The following is a 26,654-nucleotide window of genomic DNA, read 5'->3' as shown; positions in this document are numbered from 1 at the left end:
GTAATGGAAGAATATATATTGAAATCTTAAAACAGTGACAGAAAAGATATTGTCTTTCATCCACTGTTTCGCTTTTTTAAAGAAACTATCAATGTAACACATAATCGAACAAGATAATTGCTGTATAAGAAACTATATTTTAGTATTAGCTTAGAAAAGATTAAAAAACGGAATACAAGTTACACATATCTACTTTTTGAAAAAATAAATCAAAACATAAATTTATTATTTTTTTTATTATTATTTTTTTATTTTTTGAAATGAGGGGAGGTCTCTCAATTGTTTACATTTGCTTAAAGAGGTCTTTCACCTTTTTTTGTTTATTTCATTCATATCTATATGTCTGTTTTTTATAGGCATTGGGCTTTCTTGGTGTTGGGTTTGGCCTGCTATTGAGGCTGGGCTCAGTTTGGGCTGATCCAAAAGCTAAGGCCACTTTGATTTAAGATTTTGTAAGTCTTGTTTGGATTTTTTTTTTTATATTTCTAAAAAAATAGTTTAGAATTATTATTAATTTATTTTTATTTATTTAAATTAAGTAGGGTAAAATTTAGGTGTCTACAACTATTTTCACCGATTTTGAAAGAAATTTTTCATATCGTCATAATAATACTTTATGGAATAAACGTATAAAAAAAATGAATAATATAATAAATATTCACTTAATAATTTATATTTTTATTTTTATTTACATATTAAAATATAAATAATTATAAAAATTAAATTTTAAATATATATATATATAATGTAAATAATTAAATTTAATAATAATTTATAATTGTTAAATATAAAAAGAAAATTAAATTTGAATAAAAAGTAGGTTAGTTTTAAAAATAAATTAATTTAAAAAGTTGAATTTTAAATAAGGTTATTGAAAAATCAAAAAGATCTTCAAAAGTTTCCATTTCTCTTATTTGAAGATACATTTACAAGATATTTTAGATTGAGTTCTATTTAGCTGGATTATACAAATAAATTTAAAAATTTTAAAAATTTATTTTGGTCGATAAAATGTTTTTTATATATTTTGATTCATCTATACTTATAATTTATTATTTTTAAATTATAATTTTTTAAAATTTATTCTTTAACTATATTTTTAATTTATTTTCACGTGGATTTCAGTTTATGGTTAGTTTGGTTTAATGGGTTTCGTTCGTAAAAAAATATTACTAAATAATAAAATTATACTTAATTTTTTTTTGAAAAAAATTATATCCACCATGTATATTAGTTTTGAAGAAAAAAAACTTATAGTTCAATGGTTAAAAACTTGATTTACAATAAACATTTTGGTATTAATTATATGTTTTAACTAAATTTTTTATATAATTTTTTATTTTAACTTATGGTCGTTTGACCGCCACTAAACTGTTGAGTTGACCATTTGATAAATTGTAAGTCATTCGGTTCGATTTAAACGACTTGGTCGATTTTGCTTACACCTATGTTATGTATGTCAAAAATTTATTAAATGAAAAAAATAAATGTAAATTAAGTTAAATATGTGTGAATGGGTTCAGTATTGAACAAATCAAAACCATATTAAACCCATCATGTGTTAATCAAGTCCATGGATAAAAAATATATTAAATTATTCAAAAATATGTTAAAAGTCAAATAGATAAAAACATTTTAAATAAATAAAAAATAGTTGAATAAATTTAATTTGTCAAATAAACAAAATTTAGTGTGATTTTCTCAACTCTTACCCAATCCATGTTAATGAATAATATTAGTTGAGTAACAAAAATGAGTCATTAATTTGAATGGTATAAAAGTAGAATAATACAACGGATTTATTTGTTTGCTCTTCATATATGTTATTTCTCCAATACTCTCATAAATTTAAAAAGGACTAAAATAACACGGAAATAGCTTTGAAACAAATTTATCAATTTGGATACAAGATATTTTATCTTGTAAACTTGCATGAATTCTTAGACTTTAATATGACTCAGAAATAATGAAGAGGTAAATGTTAAAAAATTAAAATAACAAAGAAAACAACAATTACATCTATACATAAAAGAGCATTATAATATAATTTAAGGAAAAAGAACAAGAAGATTAACAAAACAAGATGATGAAACTTTGTAATATAATTGTAATTTTCAAGGGCTTAATGATTTCATTATCATTTTAAAAAAAAATCTTTTTTAGAAAGCTAAAATAAACTTTTCTAATAAAGTATTTAATAATGGGAAGAATGTCAATTTTATTTATTAAGTTGGAGGGAGGTGTCAATTGTCAAATTTGTTTATAAAGTTGTAAAATTCTATTTATATATATTAACTTGACAAAAAGTGTCAAAATTATTTAACTTAACGGAATGTTCAAACGACGTTAAATTTTTATACACGTGTCATATCCACGTAATTATTTTATATTTATATTTTTAATCTATTTTTTTCATTTCAAATATACACAAGTTCTTTCCATTCAATACATAAAAATAAATTAATAAATAAAATCTAACTTCTCTCTTCGTTATCGCCCATCAATAAACTCCCATCGGAGTCTCGGGCATCATCGGGTAGAGCTGATTGCTCGTTCCCGATTCAATATCTTTCTTGTCATAATTGGGTTGTCGGTCAATCTTTTCAAATGAAACGATGAATCAATTAATAGATTGATAAGAAGAAATGAAACCCTGTTAAAAGCCTGGATTCGAGGATCCTGCTATGAAAGATTAATGTTTAAGCTTTATAAATTTTTCTTAGTTAACTCTAGATTCTGTTTAATTATTTGATTATAAACATTCTGTTCAAATACTAATATTTAAAAAATATATACAAAATGTAAAGAATTATAGATTAAAAAGTTTCATAACTACAATCCTGCTGCAAGAAGTAATAAACATCTTTCATGGAACATCCAAAGAAGTATTCAATCTCCATCTCTGTCTTGGTAAATAGTCGCCTTAACAAGCTATAACCCTTATAGAATTTCAAATCAATCTTCCTCAAATACGGAGTTCCGTATTGAGATAAATATTAGTAGTAAGTTTCATATTTTAATAATACTAATTATCCTTATCTATTTTTGTAGATAGTTATATTTGTTTTAGAATTAATTATTTCATTATTATAAGTTAGATGTGGATTTTAAACATTACAAGATAGTTTAAGGGCTAAAGTGATATTTGTATATCAAACTTTGCCAATCGGGTATATCACCCTTGTAACCTCTTTGTTTTGCTGTTAAGCATCAATAATACAAAGTCAGTTTTTCTTCTTGTTCTTGAGTTCTTAGCTATTCTATTCATTTTTCTAAGAGATCTTATATGAAAGTACCAGATCTCTATATGGTATCAAAGCACTTCGACTTTGAAGGAGACGATCTACTTGAAGACACAGAAGAGGAGGACAAAGACACACATCAAGGGAAAACTATTTTGAATGGAGCACAAGTGTTGAACTATCATTGACGACAAAGATGAAGATGGGCTTCGTTGATGGGTCTTGCACTAAACCTGAAGATCCACAAGATGTGATACTTTGGAAAATGATTGATGCCATGGTCAGATCTTGGATCATGCATACAATTGAAAAGAAAGCAAGAATTCATTTCCAAAGTGCAACCACATCAAAGGAGTTATGGGATGAAATCAAGTCTAGGTATGAGACAGATAACTGGCCAACTCAATACAAGTTAAAAAAGGACATCTGTACAGCTAAACAAGGTAATATTGATCTTGAAGATTACTATTCTAAAGTTAGATTGTTTTGGGATGAGCAGTTAAATTTACAGCCACACCGAAAATATACTTGTGATAGGAGTCAACAAGATTGTGTAGGTTGTAAACTAGAAAAGGAAGTTATAATGGATTATGAGAAGAGCAATATGCTCCTTTTCCTTATGGGTTTAAATGATTCTTATGAGAATTTAATAGATTCAATATTGGCCATGGAATCAAAACTAACTGTGTACAAGGCATTCACAATGTTTCTTAATGTTGAGAAGAAAGAGAAACATTAATATGGAGCAGGACATATATACCTCAGTAATATTTGTGAAAGAAAATTCCTACAGCAATTCTAGAAGAAATCGAACTGAATATGTGAGGCAAAGAAATAAAACGCAGATATGTACACATTGCAACATGAATGGTCACCTTAAGGAAGGATGCTACAAGATCGTGGGCTACCCTGAATGGTGGACAAACAAGAGAAGGAAGAAGGCAAGTTCATATACAGCTAATGCAACACATTTTGATGAAGAAAATGATTCAGTACAGATTTCAAAATCTCAATACAAGGAAATCCAGAACTTTATGAAGGCTGTCAAGGAGGGAAATGACAAAGTAGCAAGTACATCTAAAGGAAAAGGAAGCTGCATTGATCTTGACTTCGCTGCAGGTAAGTCTTCGAACTCAAAGTTTTTCATATCAACTATTTATGAATTAAGCATGAGTTTAAATGATCTTGAAAACAAAAGGCATGTATGGTTAATTGATTCAGGGGTAAGTAGTCATATATGTAACAATAGGAACCTTCTAACTGAAATTAAACAAACTGAAAAAGGAAAAATTCTTTATCTAGCAGATGGTTCAAATAAGATTATAAATGAAATTGGTAATTTGGTATTAAATAACAAAATTACTTTAAAAGATGTACTATATTCACCTGATTTTAAATACAATTTATTATCTCTTGCTAAACTAATTAGAGATGAGAAAATGAATTGTATTCTTTCTGAAAATAGTTGTGTGATACAGGACCTTATAATCAGAACATCTCATTTGAACTTGGAAAAAGGATTGAGAATCTATTTTTTTTGTTATTCTACAAATGAATTTGATGTAAAAGAAATAGTTTTAGTACTTTTAATTCCTTTTCTGTTAATGATTGTTACAAGATGCACCTAAGATGTGGGCATTCTTCAAATAAAGTACTCAATTTCATTTGTTCAAATTCTGCAAATAAAGTTCCTCATTATGAGACATGTTTACTTTCAAAATCTCATCACTTACCTTTCCCTACTAGCACAACTATGATAAAAGATGTTTTTGATTTAATTCATATAGATCTTTGAGGTCCCCACAAAAAGGAATCTTTCACAAAAACACTTTATATGTTAACTATTGTTGATGATTATTCAAGATGCACTTGGATTTTTCTTCTAACTGATAAAACTCTTGTTTTCAATAAAATTCAAAATTTCTTTTTTTTAGTCAAAAATCAGTACAACAAAAACATTAAGAAAGTTAAAAGTGATAATGGAACTGAGTTTGTAAATTTGAAATGCAAAACTTTTTTTGAACAAATGGGAACAATTCATCAAACAACATGTGCTTATACACCACAACAAAATAGTGTTGTTGAAGGAAAACATAGACATCTTCTTGAAGTAGCTAGATCATTAATGAGTTATTCTGGTTTGCTTATAAAGTTTTGGCCCTTTTCACTTTTAACAACTGCTTATTTGATAAATAGAATGCCCACATCAACATTGAATTGGAAAACACCTTTTTATGTGTTACATGAAACTGAAATTGATTACACTATGTTGAAATTTTTTGGATGTCTATGCTATATGGCTAATACATTTCCACACAAATCAAAGTTTGAAAATAGAGGGATTAAGTGTGTTTTTATTGGATACCCTTCAAACAAAAAGGGTTATCTTTTATATAACTTTGATTTAGATGAAATAGTTACATCTAGAGATGTTGTTTTCTATGAAGAGATATTTCCTTCTAAAGAAGGCACAACCATCACAAATCAATACACAAACTATGATCACATTACTTTGTTTTCTGATCCCAATAATATTTCTATTGATGAAATATCACAAACAATTGATAAATCTACTTGTGATGTGTTCAATTTAGAAAACTCTAAATTCATAGACATTGAGAATAACAAAGTCAAACCTAACTCTATTGGAGCAAATATATTTCCAAATGAGAATAGTACAGATGATATTGATTTAGAAAATATTTGTAGAAAAAAAGGTTCTAGGATCAGATCTGCTCCAACTTGGATGCAAAATTATGTTGTAAACCAAGTTGAAACATAAAACAAACAAAGGAAATACACTCCTAAAACTTTTCCTTTTCACATCTCTAACATAGATGAAGAATACATAAATTTTTTTATCAAACATTGATCTTCACAAAACTCCTTCAAACTACAACAATGCATCTAAAGATCCAAAGTGGATCAAAGCAATGAATGATGAATTAGATGCTTTGAATTTAAATCAAACTTGGGAAATAACTGATTTACCAAAAGATAAAAAGGCAATTGGCTGTAAATGGGTATACAAAACAAAATTGAATGATGATGGTACTTTAAACAAATACAAGGCGAGACTAGTTGCAAAATGATACAATCAGAAAGATGGAATAGATTTTCATCATTGTTTTGCTCCCGTAGCCAAAAGTGTTACTGTCAGATTATTTATTGCTTTAACAACATCTGAAAAATGGCATTTACACCATATAGATGTAAATAATGCGTTCCTTCATGGAAATCTTGAGGAAAACATTTATATGAAACTGCCATCGGGTTTATACGAAATCCAAAATATGAAAAACAAAGTTTGCAAATTGAGAAAAAACCTTTATGGTTTAAAACAAGCTTCTCGACAATGGTATACCGAATTATCTGTATTTCTTATAGAATCTGGTTTCAATAGATCTGAACAGAATCATTGTTTGTATTTCAAACGAAATGATTATAGTGTAACATGTCTATTAATATATGTTGATGATATCTTAATTTCAGGAGACAATCTTGAAGAGATTTCAAACATAAAGAAACTTATTGATTCTAAATTTCCAATTAAGGATTTAGGAAATGCAAAATTCTTTCTTGGGCTGGAAATCAGTCAAGACAAAAATGGTATATATATAAATCAAAGGAAATACATTCTGGATTTAATAGATGATACGGAAATGATGGGATGCAAACCTGCTAAAACACAAATGGTAAAGGGTACCAAATTTGAGAATGAATCTCAAACTCTTTTAGAGGATCCATCTCAATATCGAAGACTAATTGGTAAGTTTTTGTATTTAAATTACACACGTCCAGATATTTCATATGTAGTACAATAACTTTCTCAATATATGCATAAACCACTTATGTGTCATTGGAATTCTGCTCTTTACTTGGTAAGATATCTAAAAGGAACTGTTTCAATTGGAATTTTTTATCCTTTTCAAAACAAGATATATCTTGAAGCATTTTCAGATTCAGATTGGGCTTCTTGTATAGAAACTAGAAGATCTATTACAGGTTTTTGTATTTATCTTGGTAATTCTATTATATCATGGAAAACTAAGAAACAAACAACAGTTTCTAGATCTTCTGCTGAATCAGAATATAGAAGTTTAGTTACAACTGTTTGTGAATTACAATGGATATCTTACATTTTGAAAGATTTGAAATATGAAATTCCTTTACCTATATTTTATTATATTGTGATAACCAAGTTGCTATACATATTTTAGAAAATCCTGTTTTTCATGAAAGAACAAAACATTTAGATAGTGACTGTCATGTAGTTAGAAATCAATATATATCTGGTTTTATAAATCTGCAACATGTGAATTTAAAAGACATGTGGCTGACATTTTTACAAAAGCATTTGATTTCCCACAATTTGAGATATTGAGGACTCGACTACTTATGCAAGATATTCATCTTGAGGGGGGAATATTGAGATAAGTATTAGTATTAAGTTTCATATTTTAATAATACTAATTATCCTTATCTATTTTGCAGATAATTATATTTGTTTTAGAATTAGTTATTTCATTATTATAAGTTAGATGTGGATTTTAAACATTACAAGATAGTTTAAGGGCTAAAGTGATATTTGTATATCAAACTTTGTCAATCGGGTATATCACCCTTGTAACCTCTTTGTTTTGCTGTTAAGCACCAATAATACAAAGTCAGTTTTTCTTCTTGTTCTTGAGTTCTTAGCGATTCTATTCATTTTTCTAAGAGATCTTATATGAAAGTACCAGATCTCTATACCTCGTCTAATGATTTCGGCGAAATTCGCGATGAAATATTTATTGTCGGGTAAGAGGAATGGTTGTGGCCGGTGGCCGGTGAAGAGTGACGAAGAAGACGGAGGGTTAGGTCGAGATGAAAGAGAAGATACATTTTGTTTATTTATTTTAGGTAATAAATGAAAGGGTCAGGTCTGTTTGAAATGAAAAAATAGGTTAGAAAATATAAATAAAAAATAAATACGTGGATATGACACGTGGACAATAATTTAACTCTGTTTAAATCTTCCGTTAAGTTAAATAATTTTGACACTTCTTGACAAATTTATATATATAAATAGAGTTTTACAACTTTATAAACAAATTTAACACCTCCTACCAACTTTATAAATAAAATTAACATTCTTCCCATTTAATAATAGGTAAGTTAAAAAGTATAATAAAATAGTAAAATATTGAACTAAGTATATATTTTTTAAAGAGAAATGATACATATATATGTCTTAGAACATGTATCATTACTCTTTACTAAAATAACACAATGCTGCCATAAATAATTAAGTTCATAAAATAGATTTAAGGGTCAATATACTCATAACTGATAACCCATAATAGAAAGATAGATCATGTCCTTCAAAATATCATCCTCGTCCGAAAATCACAAACCAAATAGTAAGAAATCCTCATAATAATATCCTCTTACTATAATTATTACAAACCATTATAAAATATTGATAAAAAAAGTCCATTCAAAGAAAAATTCAAAATCCGAATCTTCAAAAGTTATTTTAAATAATCACAAGATCTTGTAGAGTCGCTAAACCCTTCTTATTCGCAGACATACTCCAACTAAACAAGCTTTCTCCAAATCTGTACAGATTAAAAAATGTAGAGTATGACAATAAGTTGAAATGTATGATCTATGTAACAATATTTAGTTGCATAGTATTATACTCAATAATGAAATTTGTAATGTCTCAAATTAGTTGTTTCCAATCCTCTCATTTTCAAATAAAAGTTACCTACTCTCAAAAAGAAAAGTAAAGAAATTGTTGGGAGAGCTTTGCCTCTATTTGGGATCTTTGTAATCTAGAATATATGCAAAATATTTGTTGAAAAGAAAAAGAATGCAGGATAAGGAAAGTTACCTTCTCAGTCCATATTTCAATCAATTACTGCCAAAGTTATTAGAGTTCAACCCTTTAAATCTTTTGTTCAACCTGCTATTTTCTGCGTATAAATTAGAGGGTACAACAAGTTAGCCCTAACAGTAAAATTTTAATTGGTGTCACAATAAACATGGAAACATTACCTTGTTGTTCTATCTGATACTGAGGATCCAAGAGGTTGTCTAAACCAACTGTTATTCCTTGCTCCAATCCCATGTTCGAGCTCCCATGAAATAGCATATCCGAGCTCCCACCCATTAGCATGTTCGAGCTCCCAGCCATTAGCTTGTTCGAGCTCCCATCCATTAGCTTGTTCGAGCTCCCAGCCATTAGCATGTTCAAGTTCCCATCCATTAGCATGTTCGAGCTCCCATCCATTAGTTTGTTCGAGCTCCCATCCATTAGCATGTTTGAGTTCCTATCCATTAGCATGTTCGAGCTCCCATCCATTACTTTGTTCGAGCTCCCATCCATTAGCATGGTTGAGTTCCCATCCATTAGCATGTTCGAGCTCCCATCCATTAGTTTGTTCGAGCTCCCATCCACTAGCTTGTTCGAGCTCCCAATCATTAGCATGTTCGAGCTCCCATCCATTAGTTTGTTCGAGCTCCTATCCATTAGCATGTTTGAGTTCCCATCCATTAGCATGTTCGAGCTCCCATCCATTAGTTTGTTCAAGCTCCCATCCATTAGCTTGTTCGAGCTCCCATCCATTAGTTTGTTCGAGCTCCCATCCATTAGCATGTTCGAGTTCCCATCCATTAGAATGTTCGAGTTCCCATCCATTAGTAAGCTCGAGCTCCCATCCATTGGCATGTTCGAGTTCCCATCCATTGGCATGTTCGAGCTCCCATCCATTAGCACGTTCGATGAAGTATTAATTCTTCTATCATTGTTGGATATATCAACAGTTCCTTGCATACATGGTTGCACTGACGATGACCCTTCATTTAAAGATAAAGGCTGGTTCATATCTCCTGCCTGCAATGCAGATCCTGTGTAGTCTTGGCCATTAAATGTTGGATTTTTGTCGTCTTTCATCAGAGAAAATAGAGTGGGCAATTGATTAAAGAACTTAATTGGAAGATTTATTATGGAAAACGAAAGAAAAAGAAAAATACACCTTCCCAACAATCACAAACTAACCATATTCCATTCATAACTCTTATAAATCATATTTGTTGATACTACATTTTGTGAGTAACTTCTAGAATCTGAGTTAAACTAAATATTTTTGTAGCGAATACTCTCAAATATCTAGCAAAAAAAACATCAGCCAAAAATATTTACTTTCTAAAATCCAACAAAAATATTTACTTTCTAACATTCGACCAAAAAATATACTTTCTAGTATCCGCCAAACTGTCAAAGAGTTACATGTGAATGTAATGGTTTTGGAACTCTGAAGCCCTTACAAACAATATATAGTAACATTGTCTTTGTTCATTAAGAACAGATTAAAACTCCATTAATAAGTTAGATTAGATTTTAGTAAGTTGCATATAATTTTAAGAAAAGAGGTCTAAATATATATACATTTCATGCCTTGATATAAATGGTAAGAAACAAAAATGACTCTTTTAGTAGATTTTATTTTAACATATTTTGGTTTAGATGTTTACCTTTCTACACAAAGCACTTTAAAACACTTATACAAACAAACTCGAATTCTTCTCCAAATTCAATACAAATAGAAAATCTTCTTCACTGCAATCTCGTGTGTAAAATTCCTACTAACATATATTTTTCCAAAGAAATCTCACATCATCACATGGTTTAATCATTTAGATATATATACACTCAATTAACTACATTGTCAGGCAAGTGAAAAACTCAAAATCTTTAGTTCAATTTGAATACAAGAGATCTCATCTAATGAAAACAATCATCTTTGAGCATAAAAAGTGAACAATGAAAAAGGAGACGATTTCTTACTTGGTGGAATATGAGATCCATTGGACATGTGAATAGTAGTAGGATCGATTGAATGACCGGTAATTAACTCCACATGCCTTTCTAGCAACTGATTGAATCGCACAATTTGATCTTTCACAAGTAGTCGGTAATGATATGCCTTAAAAAATGCTGGATTTGCCTTTTCAAGTTGTTTCCACGCTGAACATATGAAAGTGATTACATTCTTAAAAAGCAGTTTAACACTAAAACTATAGGAAAATGAAAAATAAATACTTGATATAAATGAGGTCTTCATGCATTTATGTATTATTAAAGAAGATGCAATAAATTCATTACCTTTCAAGGAAATGCACAACATGTCTAAGAAAAACATAAAATATGAAAGAGGAAAATAAAAAAAATTACCAAGTTCAGTATATGCGGGTTTGATTTTGGCCTTTAACCACAGTGTATTCTTCGTCTCATTAAGGTTCATGTGTCGTTTGAAACATTGTTCCAAATAACCTTGCATCTAAAATCAGATGTAAACCAAGAATAAAAAATTAGCATGCAATTAGAACTTAGAAGTCCCAAGTATATAGATAACATCTAATAGGACAATCTAAGTAAAAACACAAATTACAATATTAATTCTAAAACTTATCAGCAACTTGATTTTAGGAAACTAACACGATTCTCACACTAATAACCCACTTCAACTTAGTGGGAATCAAATTCGTGACCTTCTCCCTTGAACTAATTAGTAAATTACTGACTATTTATGTTTTTAAGAATAACCCCGTATAATATTACAGCTACACCTAACAATAAGAGTCTTAGCCATGTAATAAGAAAGTAAAATAACATAACGAAACAAGCACTTACCACATATTCGTTGACTTCACCCGACATCGTTCCTGATTAAATTAAAAAAGAGTCAGGGACATATGTTAACAACAACTTATATATCAATGTGCAACAAATAATAGAGATATTGAACCAAATCCAACAGAACTACTATAACTTTAATACATGATAGTTAATATAAAACAAAAGATCGGATTTCTTAAGAATTCGAAATACCAGAGCAATACGAATCAAGCCACCTCCTTCAGCACTGAATTGCATGAACAAAAGCAAATATGAAGGCTGAATGTATAGAGAAGAAGTGCATTTGAGTACTCATATATATATATATATATATGGAGAAAAAAAGAGAAAAGCACATTTTTTTAAATTGACTTTGATTTATTTAGATATGATCAAATTTAAAATAATAAAGTACTCAATTTTAAATTGACTTTTTCTTACAGATATGTTTGTATACATTATTATTTTAAAATAAATAATTCACTGATAATTTTCTTTTCAGTAATATCACCAATATAATTTTATTTAATACGTAGTAAAAGGTTTAAAATATTTTAAATATATTTATTTTGATATTAGTCATTTATTTTTAAAAACAATTTTTAATAAAAGTAATAATAAAAAAATACTTTTAAAAAAGTGAGAATTTTTATAAATAAACTTTTTAAAAAGTGAGAATTCTATATACATACTTTTTGTAAATATTGACATTCTTTAAAGTTATAAACTAAATTATAAACCATTTATTATATTTTTTTCTTTTCAAGTGATGACCTAAATTATTCCTAAATGAAAATAGTTTGTCATTTTATTTTATGTATATCAACTACAAAAATTGAAAAGATATTTATAATAATAATTTCAAATCTTTGACTCAATCAGACATTGTTTAATATATATATATATATATATATATAATATTTAAAAAAAATATCTCGTTAAAAAATTTGACCCAATTCTTATTTCCCTCCCATTTCCATTTCTCTCTATATTACTTCCTCAATCCCTTCCATCTTTCTCTTCTTCCCGTCTACTTTCCCACCACCACTTCACCCTAACATTTTCGATCGGTGTCGGTTAAATATTATAATTAAGGGATATAAAAATAAATTTTATGATTGAAAATTAAAAAGAAAGATTAGAGTTTTGTAATTCCGTTCAATATCCAATTATATAGGTATATACTAATAAAGATTAAATAATGAACACAATATATATAACGAGGTTCAACTAATAATTGTCTACATCCTCCGTGAGTTGTACATTTTATAGATTTCCATGAAATAATGGTCCAAGTAATTTTAGATTACAATGTCTTTATTTATAGGAGTACATCAAAAGTCATAAACACTAAACATCCAACAATCTCCACATTGAAAAAATATTATTAAGATTTGATGAATAAATTATAAATTCAACAATCTTCACATTAACGAATTTCACGTCCCTTAGGAAGTACACAAGTCGTACGCATCAATCTCCAATTTGACAAAAGCCAAACCATTAATAAATAAGTGGGTTCAACACTTCAATCTTCACATTTGTTCGAGTCATTCATAAATTAATTTTTCATACATTCACTTTCACTCAAAATCCTTAGAAGAATAATAATTTTAACCATCAAAAGGTTATGAGACATGCATTAATCTTCCCGGCTTGAGCCATTAATGAGATAAATCATTATACATTCACTTTCGCTCAAAATCCCTTAGAAGATAAAATCATAGAGTTTACAACACCAAGTAATTTTGGAAACAACGTTACTTCAGCGACTAGAGACATTCAATAATTCTTCTCAATCTTTGTTCATCCTCATTGACATATGCGAAAACTATAATTAACAATTCTTCACTACATCAAAATCATTTTTACCATCGTTTGTCACAATGTTTTATTTTTCAATTCTAACCATCTGAGTATTTCATTTAAATTTATAGTAATGTATTTGAAGAACAAAGTGTAACGAATATAATTGCTCAAAGCCTCGATGTACCTGTAACAGAAGAGTCGGAAGAGAGAAAATTTAGAAGAAGCGGCGAAGAACTGAAAGGGAGAAACGGCTGTGTAACAAATGAAACTTAAACCTAATGTTGATATATTATATAAATATAAAATAGTCCCTGAAGTTATGATAAAATTAAATAAAGTTATTATTCTTTTAATTAAAAACAAAAGTTATCAGATTACAAAGCTATTTATATAACTTTGATCTATCAGTGTAATATTGATTAATTTTTTCTATGAAGTTACATTTTTCTCTCACCCTGTGTCTTCTTGATTTCTTCCTTCTTCTTGCAACTCTTCTTACTGTCTTATCATCCCCTTCTTTCAATTCTCCATATATTCCCTAATATCGTCACATTGGTATCAGAGCTAAAAGACCCTCCGACCTCATTCAAATCTGTACAATTTTTTTTACTCATCAAGAAGCAACTTCAAGATCAGATCAAAATGGTGGGAACTAGATCAAGATCAGATTCTGAAGAATCAAATACAGAAACAGATGAGTTATATGTTCGTGTCAACGTGCTCAACGAAAAAGTAAATAAGCAAATCAAAATGCTTGAGCATACCGAGGATTTAGTATACAAATTTGAATCCAAATGGACAGAACAACAAACAAGAACCGAGGAAACGATGAAACAAATATTATCAAGACTTGATGAACTTTCTAAAGACAATCAAGATTGAGATGCAAGACGTCATCACGATCCTCAAGAACAACCTACAAGCAATCCGGATCGAGATGGAAGACGTCATCACAATCCTCAAGAACAACGAGAATTCTATGATGTCAACAATTATGATCGTAACCCAAGAGATAGAAATAATAGACCTTACCATATACACAAAAGTTTCACCAGAATCGACTTTCCTAAATTCGACGGCAATGATGTTGATGGATGGATTTATGCAGCTGAAGAGTTTTTTGAAGTCGATAATACTTTTCTTGATATTCAGCCAAGAATTGCTCGTCTACATTTCAAAGATAAGGAAAGATTATGGTATACAAATTTTCGAAATCATTTAGATGCAAATTTTGTTATTACTTGTGATTTTCTTAAAACAGAAATTAAGAAAAAATTTGGACAAACAATTTTTGATGATCCTATGGGTGAACTAATGAATCTCAAACAAGTCGGTCCAATTAATGAGCATAACGATAAATTTATTGAAATTTCATATAGGCTTCCCCTAATGCCGAATGATTACATGCTAAACTGTTACTTAGGTGGAATAAGAAAGAAAATTGCTAATTCTGTTAGACTTTTACATCCTAATTCATTGAACGATGCTATGACAATGGCTAGAGTTCAAGAAGCAACATATGATTCCTTAAAAGTCTACCTACATAATAATGGACCTCCCTTATTACCTACTCCTAAGCCAACAAAATTTCAATGGAATAATAATAATCGTAGAAAGGATTTTAAGAAATTGGATCCCAAGTTTATGTCAGAAAAAAGAGCAAAAAATGAGTGTTATTATTGTACTGAAAAATTTAATTCTACTCATAAATGTAAACGAGAATTTTATATGTTGGAAAACTCTGAACTTATAGATGAATCACAACCTGAATTGGATGATCCACTAGCTGAAGATGTTGATGAATTATTGGGAATATCCTTGAATGCTATCAATGGTCCATCATCATATAGAACTCTTTGTCTTCCTGGAAAAATAGGAAAAATAAATGTTGAAATACTAATCGATTCAGGAAGTACACATAATTTCATAAATTCTAAATGGCTTCCTCATATTAAAGACAAATTGATTAAGACATCTACCTTTTCAGTATCTGTTGCTGATGAAAATCAATTACTAAGCTGTCTTATGTATCAACAGATATCATGCACTATACAGGATTACGAATTCATGACAGATCTTAGAGTACTAACAATGCCTAAATATGATGTTATATTAGGCATTGAATGGTTGGTGTCACTTTTAGACATACATTGTGATTTTTTACACCAAAAATTCTCATTCTTACATAAAAATGGTAGAGTCACTCTTAGAGGAAATTCTGATGCTGAAATCTGTAGTATTTTAGGAGCTCATAATTTTAACAAATATAAGAGACCCACTACTATACTAGTTGATGAACCTTTCAAACCTCATTTTTATTCCTTAGCCACAAATAATGAATATGACTTACCTAAGGAAAAAACTTGATTCAATGTTAGACGAATTCCAAGAACTATTTCAAGAGCCAAAAGAATTACCTCCACATAGACCACATGATCATTGTATCCACCTAAAAGAGGGATCAACACCAATTAGTCTTAGTCCATACATATACTCTGCAATACAAAAAACAGAAATAGAAAAATTGGTATCTGAAATGTTGGAACAAGGAATTATTAAACATAGTCATAGTGCTTTTGCAGCACCAATTATTCTGGTCAAGAAAAAAGATCACACTTGGCGTTTATGTGTTGACTATCGTAAATTAAATCATATGACAATTAAGAATAAATTTCCTATTCGAATTATAGAGGAGCTTTTAGATGAATTACATGATAGTCAAATATATTCTAAGCTTGATCTTACAGCAGGATTCCACCAAATTAGAATGAACCTTAATGACACTCATAAAACAGCTTTTAGGACACATGAAGGACTATATGAATTTCTTGTTATGCCATTTGGTCTTGCTAATGCTCCTTCTACATTTCAGAGTTTAATGAACACTATATTTAAGCCTTATCTTCGAAAATTTATATTAGTGTTCTTTGATGATATACTGATTTATAGTATAACATGGCATGATCATTTAATGCACTTAAGAATAGTTTTTGATACCTTAAAACATCATAATTTGTTTTTAAAAAGATCTAAATGTACATTTGCATGTAAAAAGATAGACTATTTAGGACATATTATTTCTGCTCAAGGAGTTGAGGCTGATCCTGATAAGATAAGTGCTATGCAAAATTGGCCTATACCATCTATGCTCAAACTTTTAAGAGGCTTTTTAGGTTTAACAGGGTATTATAGAAGATTTATTTGTAATTATGGTCTTATAGCTAAACATTTAGTGAATTTATTAAAGAAAGACAGTTTTAAATGGACCAACGAATCAGAAATAGCTTTTACAAATATTAAAAATGCCATGTGTTCACCCCCAGTTCTAGGACTCCCAGATTTTAAAGAGACATTTATAGTAAAAACTGACGCAAGTAATGTAGGCATGGGTGCAGTTCTCATACAAAAAAATAGACCAATTGCTTACATTAGTAAAGCTTTAGCTCATTCTAACAAACTATTACCTACATACGAAAAAAAGCTACTAGATTTAATATTTGTAGTTAAAAAATAGAAGTCCTATCTCTAATTTAAACATTCCATCATAAAAACAGATCATGAGCCCCTTAAATACCTTTTAGAACAAAGAATTCATACAATTAGTCAAGAAAAGTGGCTCTATAAATTATTATGATTTGACTTTACAGTTATGTACAAGAAAGGAAAGGAAAACATAGTGGCAGATGCCCTCTCAAGAAGAGAAGGGTAATTGTGGGCTTTCTCTATATACCAATCTCCTATTATTGACCAAATTACAGAATCATGGACAACTGACATAAATATGCAAGGGATAATTTTAGACTTAAAAAACAATCCAAATTCTCATCCAGATTTTACCTACCTAGACAACCAACTTAGAAGAAATGACAAATTGGTAGTTGGTTACAATAAAAAATTAAGACAAGAATTAATTGAGTCTATGCATTCTTCCCCTGTTGGAGGACATTCTGGAGTGCTTGCAACTTCCAAAAGAATGCAATTGGCCTATTTTTGGAAAGGAATGTTAAAAGATATAAGAGAATTTATTCGAAATTGCAATATTTGTCAAATCAATAAAACTAGTAATACAGTCCTTAATGGTCTTTTGCAACCTTTTCCTATTCCTAATCTTATTTGGACTGAAATATCTATGGATTTTATAGAAGGGTTACCTAAATCTCAAGGCAAAACTGTTATATTTGTAGTTGTTGATAGACTTTCAAAAATGGCACATTTTATGCCAATTAAACATCCTTATTCTGCCCAAACAATTGTTACTGTTTTTCTTGATTCGATTTTCAGGTTACATGGAATGCCTCAAGTCATTATAAGCGATAGAGATAAAGTGTTTTTAAGTTCATTTTGGAAAGCATTCTTAAAACTACAAGGAATTCCTCAAGCTTTATCTACAGCCTATCATCCACAAACAGACGGACAAACGGAAATCACTAACAAATGTTTAGAGACATATCTTAGATGTATGGTGGGACAACAACCAAATTCGTGGGTTAAATGGTTACCTTTATCGAAATGGTGGTACAACATAAATTTTTATTCAGCAATTAGTGTATCTCCATTTGAACTCGTATATGGTCACCCTCTTCCCGTTCATGTACCATACTTAGCAGGGGACTCCACTAACGAAAATGTAGACAGAAGCCTGCAAGCGCGAGAAAAAGCAATTAGTTTAGCCAAGTTCCACCTTTTAAGAGCACAAAATATGATGAAACAAAACTATGATAAAAAACACAAATTTGCAGCACTGGAAGTAGGAGAAAAAGTATACCTGAAAGCTCACCCATATCGACAGCTTACAATGACTCAGGAACGACATCATAAACTTCGACCTAAATTTTATGGTCCATTCAAGATCATTGACAAGGTTGGTCAGGTAGCTTATTGAATTGAACTTCCACCCAATGCCAAAATTCACAACATCTTTCATATCTCGCAATTGAAGAAACAAATCGGGAATAATCTCACGACTCCAGATCTATTAGACATAAACGATTCTACACATATATCTACAACAATATTAGATGAAAGATTTAATTTGAGAAACAGAGAGACAATTCACCAAATATTAGTTCAAAGAAGCGACAACGAACCTGATAAAGCTTGCTGGGAAGATGCTGACCAGATTGCGACAGATTATCCAGATCTTAGCTGGAAAACCAAAGGGAGACGAAGAAGGCGCCGTGGTCGTTCGCCTTCAAATGGAGGGAGTATTGTAACAAATATAATTGCTCAAAGCCTCGATGTACCTGTAACAGAAGAGTTGGAAGAGAGAAAATCTAGAAGAAGCGGCGAAGAACTGAAAGGGAGAAACTGCTGTGTAACAAATGAAACTTAAACCTAATGTTGATATATTATATAAATATAAAATAGTCCCTGAAGTTATGATAAAATTAAATAAAGTTATTATTCTTTTAATTAAAAATAAAAGTTATCAGATTACAAAGCTATTTATATAACTTTGATCTATCAGTGTAATATTGATTAATTTTTTCTATGAAGTTACATTTTTCTCTCATCTTGTGTCTTCTTGATTTCTTCCTTCTTCTTGCAACTCTTCTTACTGTCTTCTCATCCCCTTCTTTCAATTCTCCATATATTCCCTAATATTGTCATACAAAGTTGAAATAAAATTAAGTTTTGAAATTTCTCACTTCTTCATTAAAATTTGTGAAATTGTTAAAATCTCTTAATAATTTTTTTTTTCAATCACATGTAGTATAAACTCCATTGAATTCAAAACTACCAGGTTGCATAATCACATTAGAACATGAATAACACGAAAAAAGAAAATTATTTATTTTAGGATTGTTAACAATTTTAGTAACCATGACCTGCCATTTAAATATAAAGAACACCTTAAAGGCTGGTGAATATCTCATGCCTGCAATGCAGATCCTGTGTAGTCTTGGCCATTGAATGTTGAATTTTTATCGCCTATCAGTGGGAAACAGAGTGGGCAATTGGTTAAAGAACTTAATTAAGTGGAAGATTTATTATGGAAAAGAAAAAAAAAAAACTTCCCAACAATCACAAACTAACCATAAAGACTCTTCCATAACTCGATAGCAAATCATATTTGTTGATACTACATTTTGTGAGTAACTTACTTCTAGAATCTGTATTAAAGCCTCGGTCCTAAAATATTTGCAGCACTCGTCTCTCGGCCCTAGTGTGCATATGGGTCAGTTTATGTTTTTTATTGAATAATTTTGTTTTGCTTCATTTTTCTCTTATTTCTCTTAAACCGAATTCTGTTATTTTGGAAGTAGTTGTAACCGAATACTTTTGGGTAATTCAGCCTCTTTAAATGCTGATGCCCACCCCACCTTTTGGGGCTATGAATTGAAGTTTGTGAAACTTGTTGCTCTAAGTTATTCTCTCGGCCCTTAACCTCTTTGTTGGACTACTAGGTGTATTATAGTGGTATTCTCTTCTCACCCCAGTTTCTTCTCTCTTTAACCTCGAATTCTCTCCTCACTCTATGTCCGTTGCGTTTGAATATTAAATTTCATCATTGGTCCCAACAATCAAGAACCCGTTTCTTGAATCAAAGAACTCGAAAGGCTCGGTTATAGTTTAAAGCGTAACACATTGTTCCAAATAGAATCAATTCTCAAACTAACCTTGTTTGACGTTCAACTTCCCAAACTAACCTACTTTGTTAATTCATTCCCAAACTAACCTACTTTACTATTCAAACTCAGTTTACATATTTTAATTTTATTTATTTATTTTTATTATATTTAAACTTATTATTAAATATATATATTTAAATTAATCATTTTTATTAAAATATTTTTTTTTTTAAATTAGATTATTTATATTTTGATGTATATATTTACATTATTATTTATATTTTAAATTATTATTTTAATAAATTTTATAATATTAATTTTAATATATACATTTACATTTCAATTATTATTTATATAATATAATAAATATTCATTCTACGATCATCATAAATAATTGATAAATATTAATATATTTTAACCATAACCATATATAATAATTTATAAAAATAATTACTATCATTCTTCTCTAAATTATTGACAATTTTACTTAATACATATTTGTCTACATATAACTTTTTTGGCAACACCTCCCACAAATTATGTTTTTTTTCGTGAGTTAGTCATCTCAATTCGAATACACTGACTTTGACTTCGATAGTTTTTCTTTTTCTCAAAATTTCACTGGGAATAAAATTATCATATTTCTTCCAACTGAGAACGTCTAATATTGATTTTTTTAAACATATCTGAAGAAAAAAATCGTTAACACTATATTTTATGTTAGGTTTATTCGTTGTTGATAAACATTTTTAACTTATGTTTTTATTATTGTTTCTCAAATACTTAATCTTGTTATTTTTCTATTTATTTGGTGACACTTTTGACCATCTTGTTTTTTTATAATGTTTTTGTCATTATATTTAAACAATTCTTTTTTATATAAAATAGGATTAAACTTTTTAAAATAAAAATAAAAATTTATATAAAATAAAAATTAAAAGTAAATATATATTAAAATATAAATAATCAAATTTATAAATTTAATAATTTAAAATATTAATTTAAATATATATATTAAAATATAAATAATCAAATTTATAAAAATAATAATTTAAATATTTTAATAAAATAATAATTTAGATATATATAATAATAAGTTTAAATATAAATTAATTAAAAATAAATAAATAAATAAGAAAACTGAGTTTGAATAATAAAGTAGGTTAGTTTGGGAAGTTGAACGAGAAACAAGGTTAGTTAAGGAATTGGTTCCTGTTGTAAACCATGGTACATTAGGAATATGTCCATCCATATTTGTTGGGTCATTAGTTTGAATATTCCCTTCTTCACCGTTACTTTTACTTGTTGAATTGAGTCCTCTGCATTGTAATCACTATTACTTTCTATTACTTTCATCGCTTTCCATCTCCGGGTTTGAATTAAATCCATCAGCTTCACTTAAATTGTAAAGTGCATTAGATCTTGTCACTCCATCATTAATAATTTCTTCCATCTGAATTTGTTGTGACTCATAAAAATTTGACGAGAAATCAATTCTTGTTTCATTAGTTTGACTAGGACCAACATCAGTATATTGTGTTTGGAAAAGATTACAATCACCATAATTAGAGTAACTGTCTCCTTTGTTTGAATTTTTTTATCTACAAAAATACAATAATAATCATTATTAGTAATAAGTATTAAATAAATTTAAAAACAACAAAACAACTAAAAGTTATAGAGAAGAACATCTTTGTTTGTTTGCTTGCTTTCTTGTTTTTTCTTGCTTTCTTGTTAGTATTCTTATGTCACGGGTTTAGTATTTCCATTGCACTACATTAATTACATAGAACATAACCACCACATTTAATGTTTTACTAACCTTCCTACTAACCAACCACCATATTTAATGCTTCATTAACCTTCCTACTAATCAACCAACATATTTATTGGTACATTAACGAAAGACATGTTTTTTTACAACCCTTAAATTAAGAAGACAACACATTAAAAATTGATAAAATTTTGTTGTGAAATTATATCACAATGAAAAGTTGTCAAAATTATTTTAATAAAAGACAGCCTAATAAATATAAATAATAATTTAAATTATATATCAAATGAATAATCAAATTTATAAAAATAATAATTTAAAATATATATTAAAATATAAATAATTTAGTTTATATAAACAATAATTTAAATATATATATATATAATAAAAAAATTGAGTTTGAATAATAAACTAGGTTAGTTTGGGAATGAATGAACAAACTAGGTGTGAACGTCAAACAATGTTCCTTTGGGAAACTGTTCAACATTCAAGCAAGAAAAAGATATAATGAAAAAGCACAATAAGTTTACTAGCAAACTAGGGCCTTGTTCTCTTTGAGTTTTTAAAAATTCATCAAAAATTATTTTTCAATCAATCACTTTTCAACAATCACATCACTTATTTCATTAACCAAAATATTAAAACAAGTAATGATAGGGAAAACATAAATTTGGTAACGTAGCGAATGAGTGTGAAGGTGATTATGATTGATGACTAAGCCTAATTCAAAATATTTATTTATCTCTACTCTTTTTATTAATAATTTCTCTCTCTTCCATTTATTTATATTTTTTTTCTTTTTTTTATCTATTAATTTATAATTATATATTTATATATTTAAATTAAGAAAAAAAAATTATATATTTATATATTTAAATTAAGAAAAAAAATTAATTAGACGTATGTACTTGTACAACTAGCTCACTATATACTATCAAAAATAAGCTTATTTAACCTATTTAGTTAGTTTTTATTTTTTATTTATATATTTATAAATTAAATAATAAATATTTTTCTCTTCTTATTTATGAATTAAATATTAATATATTTCTCTCTTTCTTTTTCTTTAATTAAACCATTTAAATTATTCTTATTCCTAATTTTTTTTATTATTTTTATATTATTTTTTTCTTAATTTTTTTTTTTTAAAAGTTATTATTTCTCTTATTTTTTAAATTCTTTTTTTTAAGGAATTTTAAAAACTTATTTATATGAATTTTGTTTTACTGTAATATTTGTCAGAACAATTTAATTTTTTTTATATTTAATTTAATATAAATAAAAATAATATGAATAATTTTTTATTTAATTTTTTATTCATGACTTATATAAGTAGTAATAAATATTATTTTGTCTAATATTTAATTATTACTCTTTTATTTTTTTATGAATGAGTTGCTATTATTATTCAATTATTGATTATTAATTAATTTATTTTTGTGTTGAAGGATTTTTTTTTGTTAAAATGATAAGTCATTGTTATATCCAACCATTGGGATTAAATAATTTTAAAATAATTAATAATTAATATTAATATAAGAAAAATATAAAAATATATATATATATATTATAAAAAATAAAATTAAAATAATCAATAATAAATATTCATATAAAAATAATAATTTTTTTATAAAAATAATAAAAATAAAGTTCATTAATTAATTAATTAATTAATGAGAAAGGAAGATAGAGAAAATATATTAATATTTAAATAATAAATATATAAATTAAAAAATAAAAATTAACTAGTTTATTAATTAGAGAAGATGAGCCAAATTTTTAACCGTACATAAGTTTGAATGAACTTTTATTAATACATACGTTTAAGTGAGTCGTACAATTACATACATTTAAATAAACTTTTTTCCTTTAAATTAATTAATTTATTTATATGTTTTTTTAAAGTAATAACTGTATAAATTAATAAATATATATATAAAAGAATAATAAGTTAAATATGAATATGATTATTTTTAACATTTACTAATTTTTCTATTAATAGTTAATTAATTTATTTGTGTATTTTTAATATGAATAATAATAAGGAGAAGGAATATATCAAATTAATAAAATATATAAATGTACGTATATTTTTAAAATATATATTAAATATATTTATATATTTATAATTTATTAAATTATTATTTTTCTTCTTTAAATTTATCATTTTTATTTCTCTTTAAAATCTCTTTCTTTTTCTTATTTAATTTTCTTGTGAAATATATTAAAAATTCACGTAGTACATAATACTTTCTCTTTTATATAATCGTTAATTGATATATTTCCGGGATGGATCTGGTGTCCCAAATGAAGTTATTTTTGCTCTCTCATTTATTAAAACGATGTAATTTTGATAAATTAGACAAATAAAAAATTATATATATGAAATAAACACTAAACCTCAAATTTTAAACCTTAAATCCTAAATCTTAAACTCTAAAAATTATATATATGATATTTTATTTTAATATTTAATTTTCTCTTTCCTTTCTCCACTCTATTCTCTCTCCTATGAGTAGCAATTGAGACATTATCTTGGGACAGCAATCCAAATTCCTACATTTTCCTACTCCTATTCTTAGGGCAACATTACCAGCATCCTTATTTTCTATCCCTAAAATACTATAAAATATTAATATCCCTATTTTATAATAAAAAAATAAAAATTATCCTACATCAGACTTCCCCATTCTTATCCCTATATCAATTCATTATTAATTTATTCATTTACTTTTCAAAACTTCACTTAATTTCTCAACTACCTCAAACAACCACCTCAAAATTAAATGAAAGGTAATTAATAAGTCTCTTCATATTTGACCATATCAAGGTGTAACATTATTCATTTTTCTGATCGGATCTTCACAAATTTCTGGATCAAGTTCCATTTGAATCTTCAAATGTATGTTGGATGATATGTTGTTTGTTTATTCATGTATCTTTTGAAAATAAACTAGAATTTTATGTATACAAGTATTTTTTTATTTTTTCAAACTATGCATAGTGGGTGTGATAGATCATAATATAAATAATGTATTATTTCCCTATTTCGTTTGAGACCTTGCGAATAATGTTTTTTATTAAGATCTGATTGTTTCATTTTTGGTTTGTGCACAAATTTATATGGGGATAAATATCTCTATTTTTTTGTCAATATAAGTGTATGGTATGATTCATGTGATCCTCAATGTATGTAATACACATTTTTATGCTTTCCAGGTAAATTAACACGTGAAGGCGTGAGTTCTATACATAACACAATGAATAGTGACGAGAGTTTTCTAAATGAATTTTTGAATGGAAGCGATGATGACGATACAATTGAAATTTTAGCCTTAAGACGTGCAAGAAAAAAGCAAAACGAACAAAGTGCAAGCTCAAGGAAATCACGGAGCTATATTGACCGGGCCACTCTACAAGGGCATAACCGCTTATTCAAAGATTATTTTGCAACGATACCAGTTTATTCATCTCAAATGTTTCGTAGGAGATTTTGAATGAGTCGTGAGCTATTTATGAGGATTCACTCGAGAGTGGAAGCACATGAGCCTTACTTTCAACAAAAAAGAAATTCTGCTGGCAAATTAGGTTTATCATCACTTCAGAAAATCACTGTAGCACTACGAATTTTGTGTTATGGGGTAGCAGTTGATTTCTTGGATGAATATATACGAATTGGAGAAACCACAACTATAAAAAGTCTAAGGTATTTTGTTCAATCAATCATTGATATTTTTGGTCCTGGAATGTTGCCAATCATTGTTCTACGAAAACCAAACTCAGAGGATATTGCAAGATTACTTCAAATTGGCAAAGTTCGTGGTTTTCCAAGAATGTTGGGCAGCATCGATTGTATGCATTGGAGGTGGAAAAATTGTCCAACCGCATGGAAAGGTATGTTCACTGGTCATTGTCACGAACCTACAATTATATTGGAAGCAGTGGCATCGTATGATTTGTAGATTTGGCATGCATTCTTTGGGCTACCAGGGTCACATAATGATATTAATGTCCTAGAACGATCTCATGTATTTTATGAAATAACAAGTGGTGAGGGTTATCCCGTTGACTACTCTATCAATGGTCACAACTACAATATGGGGTATTATCTAGCTGGTGGTATATATCCCCCATGGGCAACATTTGTCAAATCAATTCCTTTACCTATGAATTGAAAGACCAAACATTTTACTGCTGCTCAAGAATCTGCAAGAAAAGACGTTGAACGCGCATTTGGTGTGCTCCAGGCTAGATTTGCAATTGTCCGTGGTCCAGCACGATATTTTGATCGTGACACACTTAATAAGATAATGATGGCATGTATTATTATGCACAATATGATCGTGGAGGACGAACGTGAACTTCATCCACAACCAGATATCTCTGAATATGAACAAATCTCTACAAGTCCTCTTGTTGCAGTCGTATCACGCACTCAAACTCCAGAACTTATGAATTTTATTCAATCGCTTCACAAAATCAGAGATAGAGCAGTGCATAACCAACTTCAAGAAGATCTAGTGGAACATCTATGGAATACATACAGCGAGTCATAAAAACTTCAAGAAGATCTAGTGGAGCATTTCAATTCT

At 28.3% G+C, this 26,654-nt stretch overlaps 3 protein-coding genes across 3 annotated transcripts; 2 read left to right on the top strand and 1 right to left on the bottom strand.

Moving 5' to 3' along the window:
• Positions 1-3,438: 3,438 nt before the first annotated feature.
• On the top strand, positions 3,439-3,981 carry LOC124934668. The gene has a single exon (XM_047475187.1). The coding sequence runs from the start codon at positions 3,439-3,441 to the stop codon at positions 3,979-3,981; it is 543 nt and encodes a 180-aa protein (XP_047331143.1).
• Positions 3,982-9,120: 5,139 nt separating this feature from the next.
• Positions 9,121-10,107, bottom strand: LOC124933540 (type I inositol polyphosphate 5-phosphatase 12-like). The gene is made up of 2 exons (XM_047473953.1): positions 9,285-10,107; positions 9,121-9,202 (listed from the first exon to the last, which is right to left on the bottom strand). Exons 1-2 carry the CDS (start codon positions 10,060-10,062, stop codon positions 9,141-9,143), a joined length of 840 nt encoding a protein of 279 aa, XP_047329909.1. The 5' UTR covers positions 10,063-10,107; the 3' UTR covers positions 9,121-9,140.
• Positions 10,108-25,577: 15,470 nt separating this feature from the next.
• Positions 25,578-26,618, top strand: LOC124934667. Its single transcript, XM_047475186.1, has 3 exons — positions 25,578-25,956; positions 26,053-26,198; positions 26,241-26,618. The coding sequence occupies exons 1-3, from the start codon at positions 25,578-25,580 to the stop codon at positions 26,616-26,618; spliced, it is 903 nt and encodes a 300-aa protein (XP_047331142.1).
• The last annotated feature ends 36 nt before the right edge of the window (positions 26,619-26,654 follow it).

The sequence above is a fragment of the Impatiens glandulifera genome, chromosome 4 (genome assembly GCF_907164915.1).
Source record: "Impatiens glandulifera chromosome 4, dImpGla2.1, whole genome shotgun sequence".
NCBI classification, from domain to species: domain Eukaryota; kingdom Viridiplantae; phylum Streptophyta; class Magnoliopsida; order Ericales; family Balsaminaceae; genus Impatiens; species Impatiens glandulifera.
The sequence above is the reverse complement of the archived record's forward strand: the minus strand, read 5'-3'. Positions and strand labels throughout refer to the sequence as shown.

Coding starts and splice junctions, on each gene's coding strand:
- LOC124934668 (XM_047475187.1), top strand. CDS start 3,439: ATGAAGATGGGCTTCGTTGATGGGTCTTGCACTAAACCTGAAGATCCA.
- LOC124933540 (XM_047473953.1), bottom strand. CDS start 10,062: ATGCAAGGAACTGTTGATATATCCAACAATGATAGAAGAATTAATACT. Junction 9,203..9,284: donor GTATCAGATAGAACAACAAG/GTAATGTTTCCA, acceptor ATTTATACGCAG/AAAATAGCAGGTTGAACAAA.
- LOC124934667 (XM_047475186.1), top strand. CDS start 25,578: ATGAGGATTCACTCGAGAGTGGAAGCACATGAGCCTTACTTTCAACAA. Junction 25,957..26,052: donor TTGTCCAACCGCATGGAAAG/GTATGTTCACTG, acceptor TTGGGCTACCAG/GGTCACATAATGATATTAAT. Junction 26,199..26,240: donor GTGGTATATATCCCCCATGG/GCAACATTTGTC, acceptor ATGAATTGAAAG/ACCAAACATTTTACTGCTGC.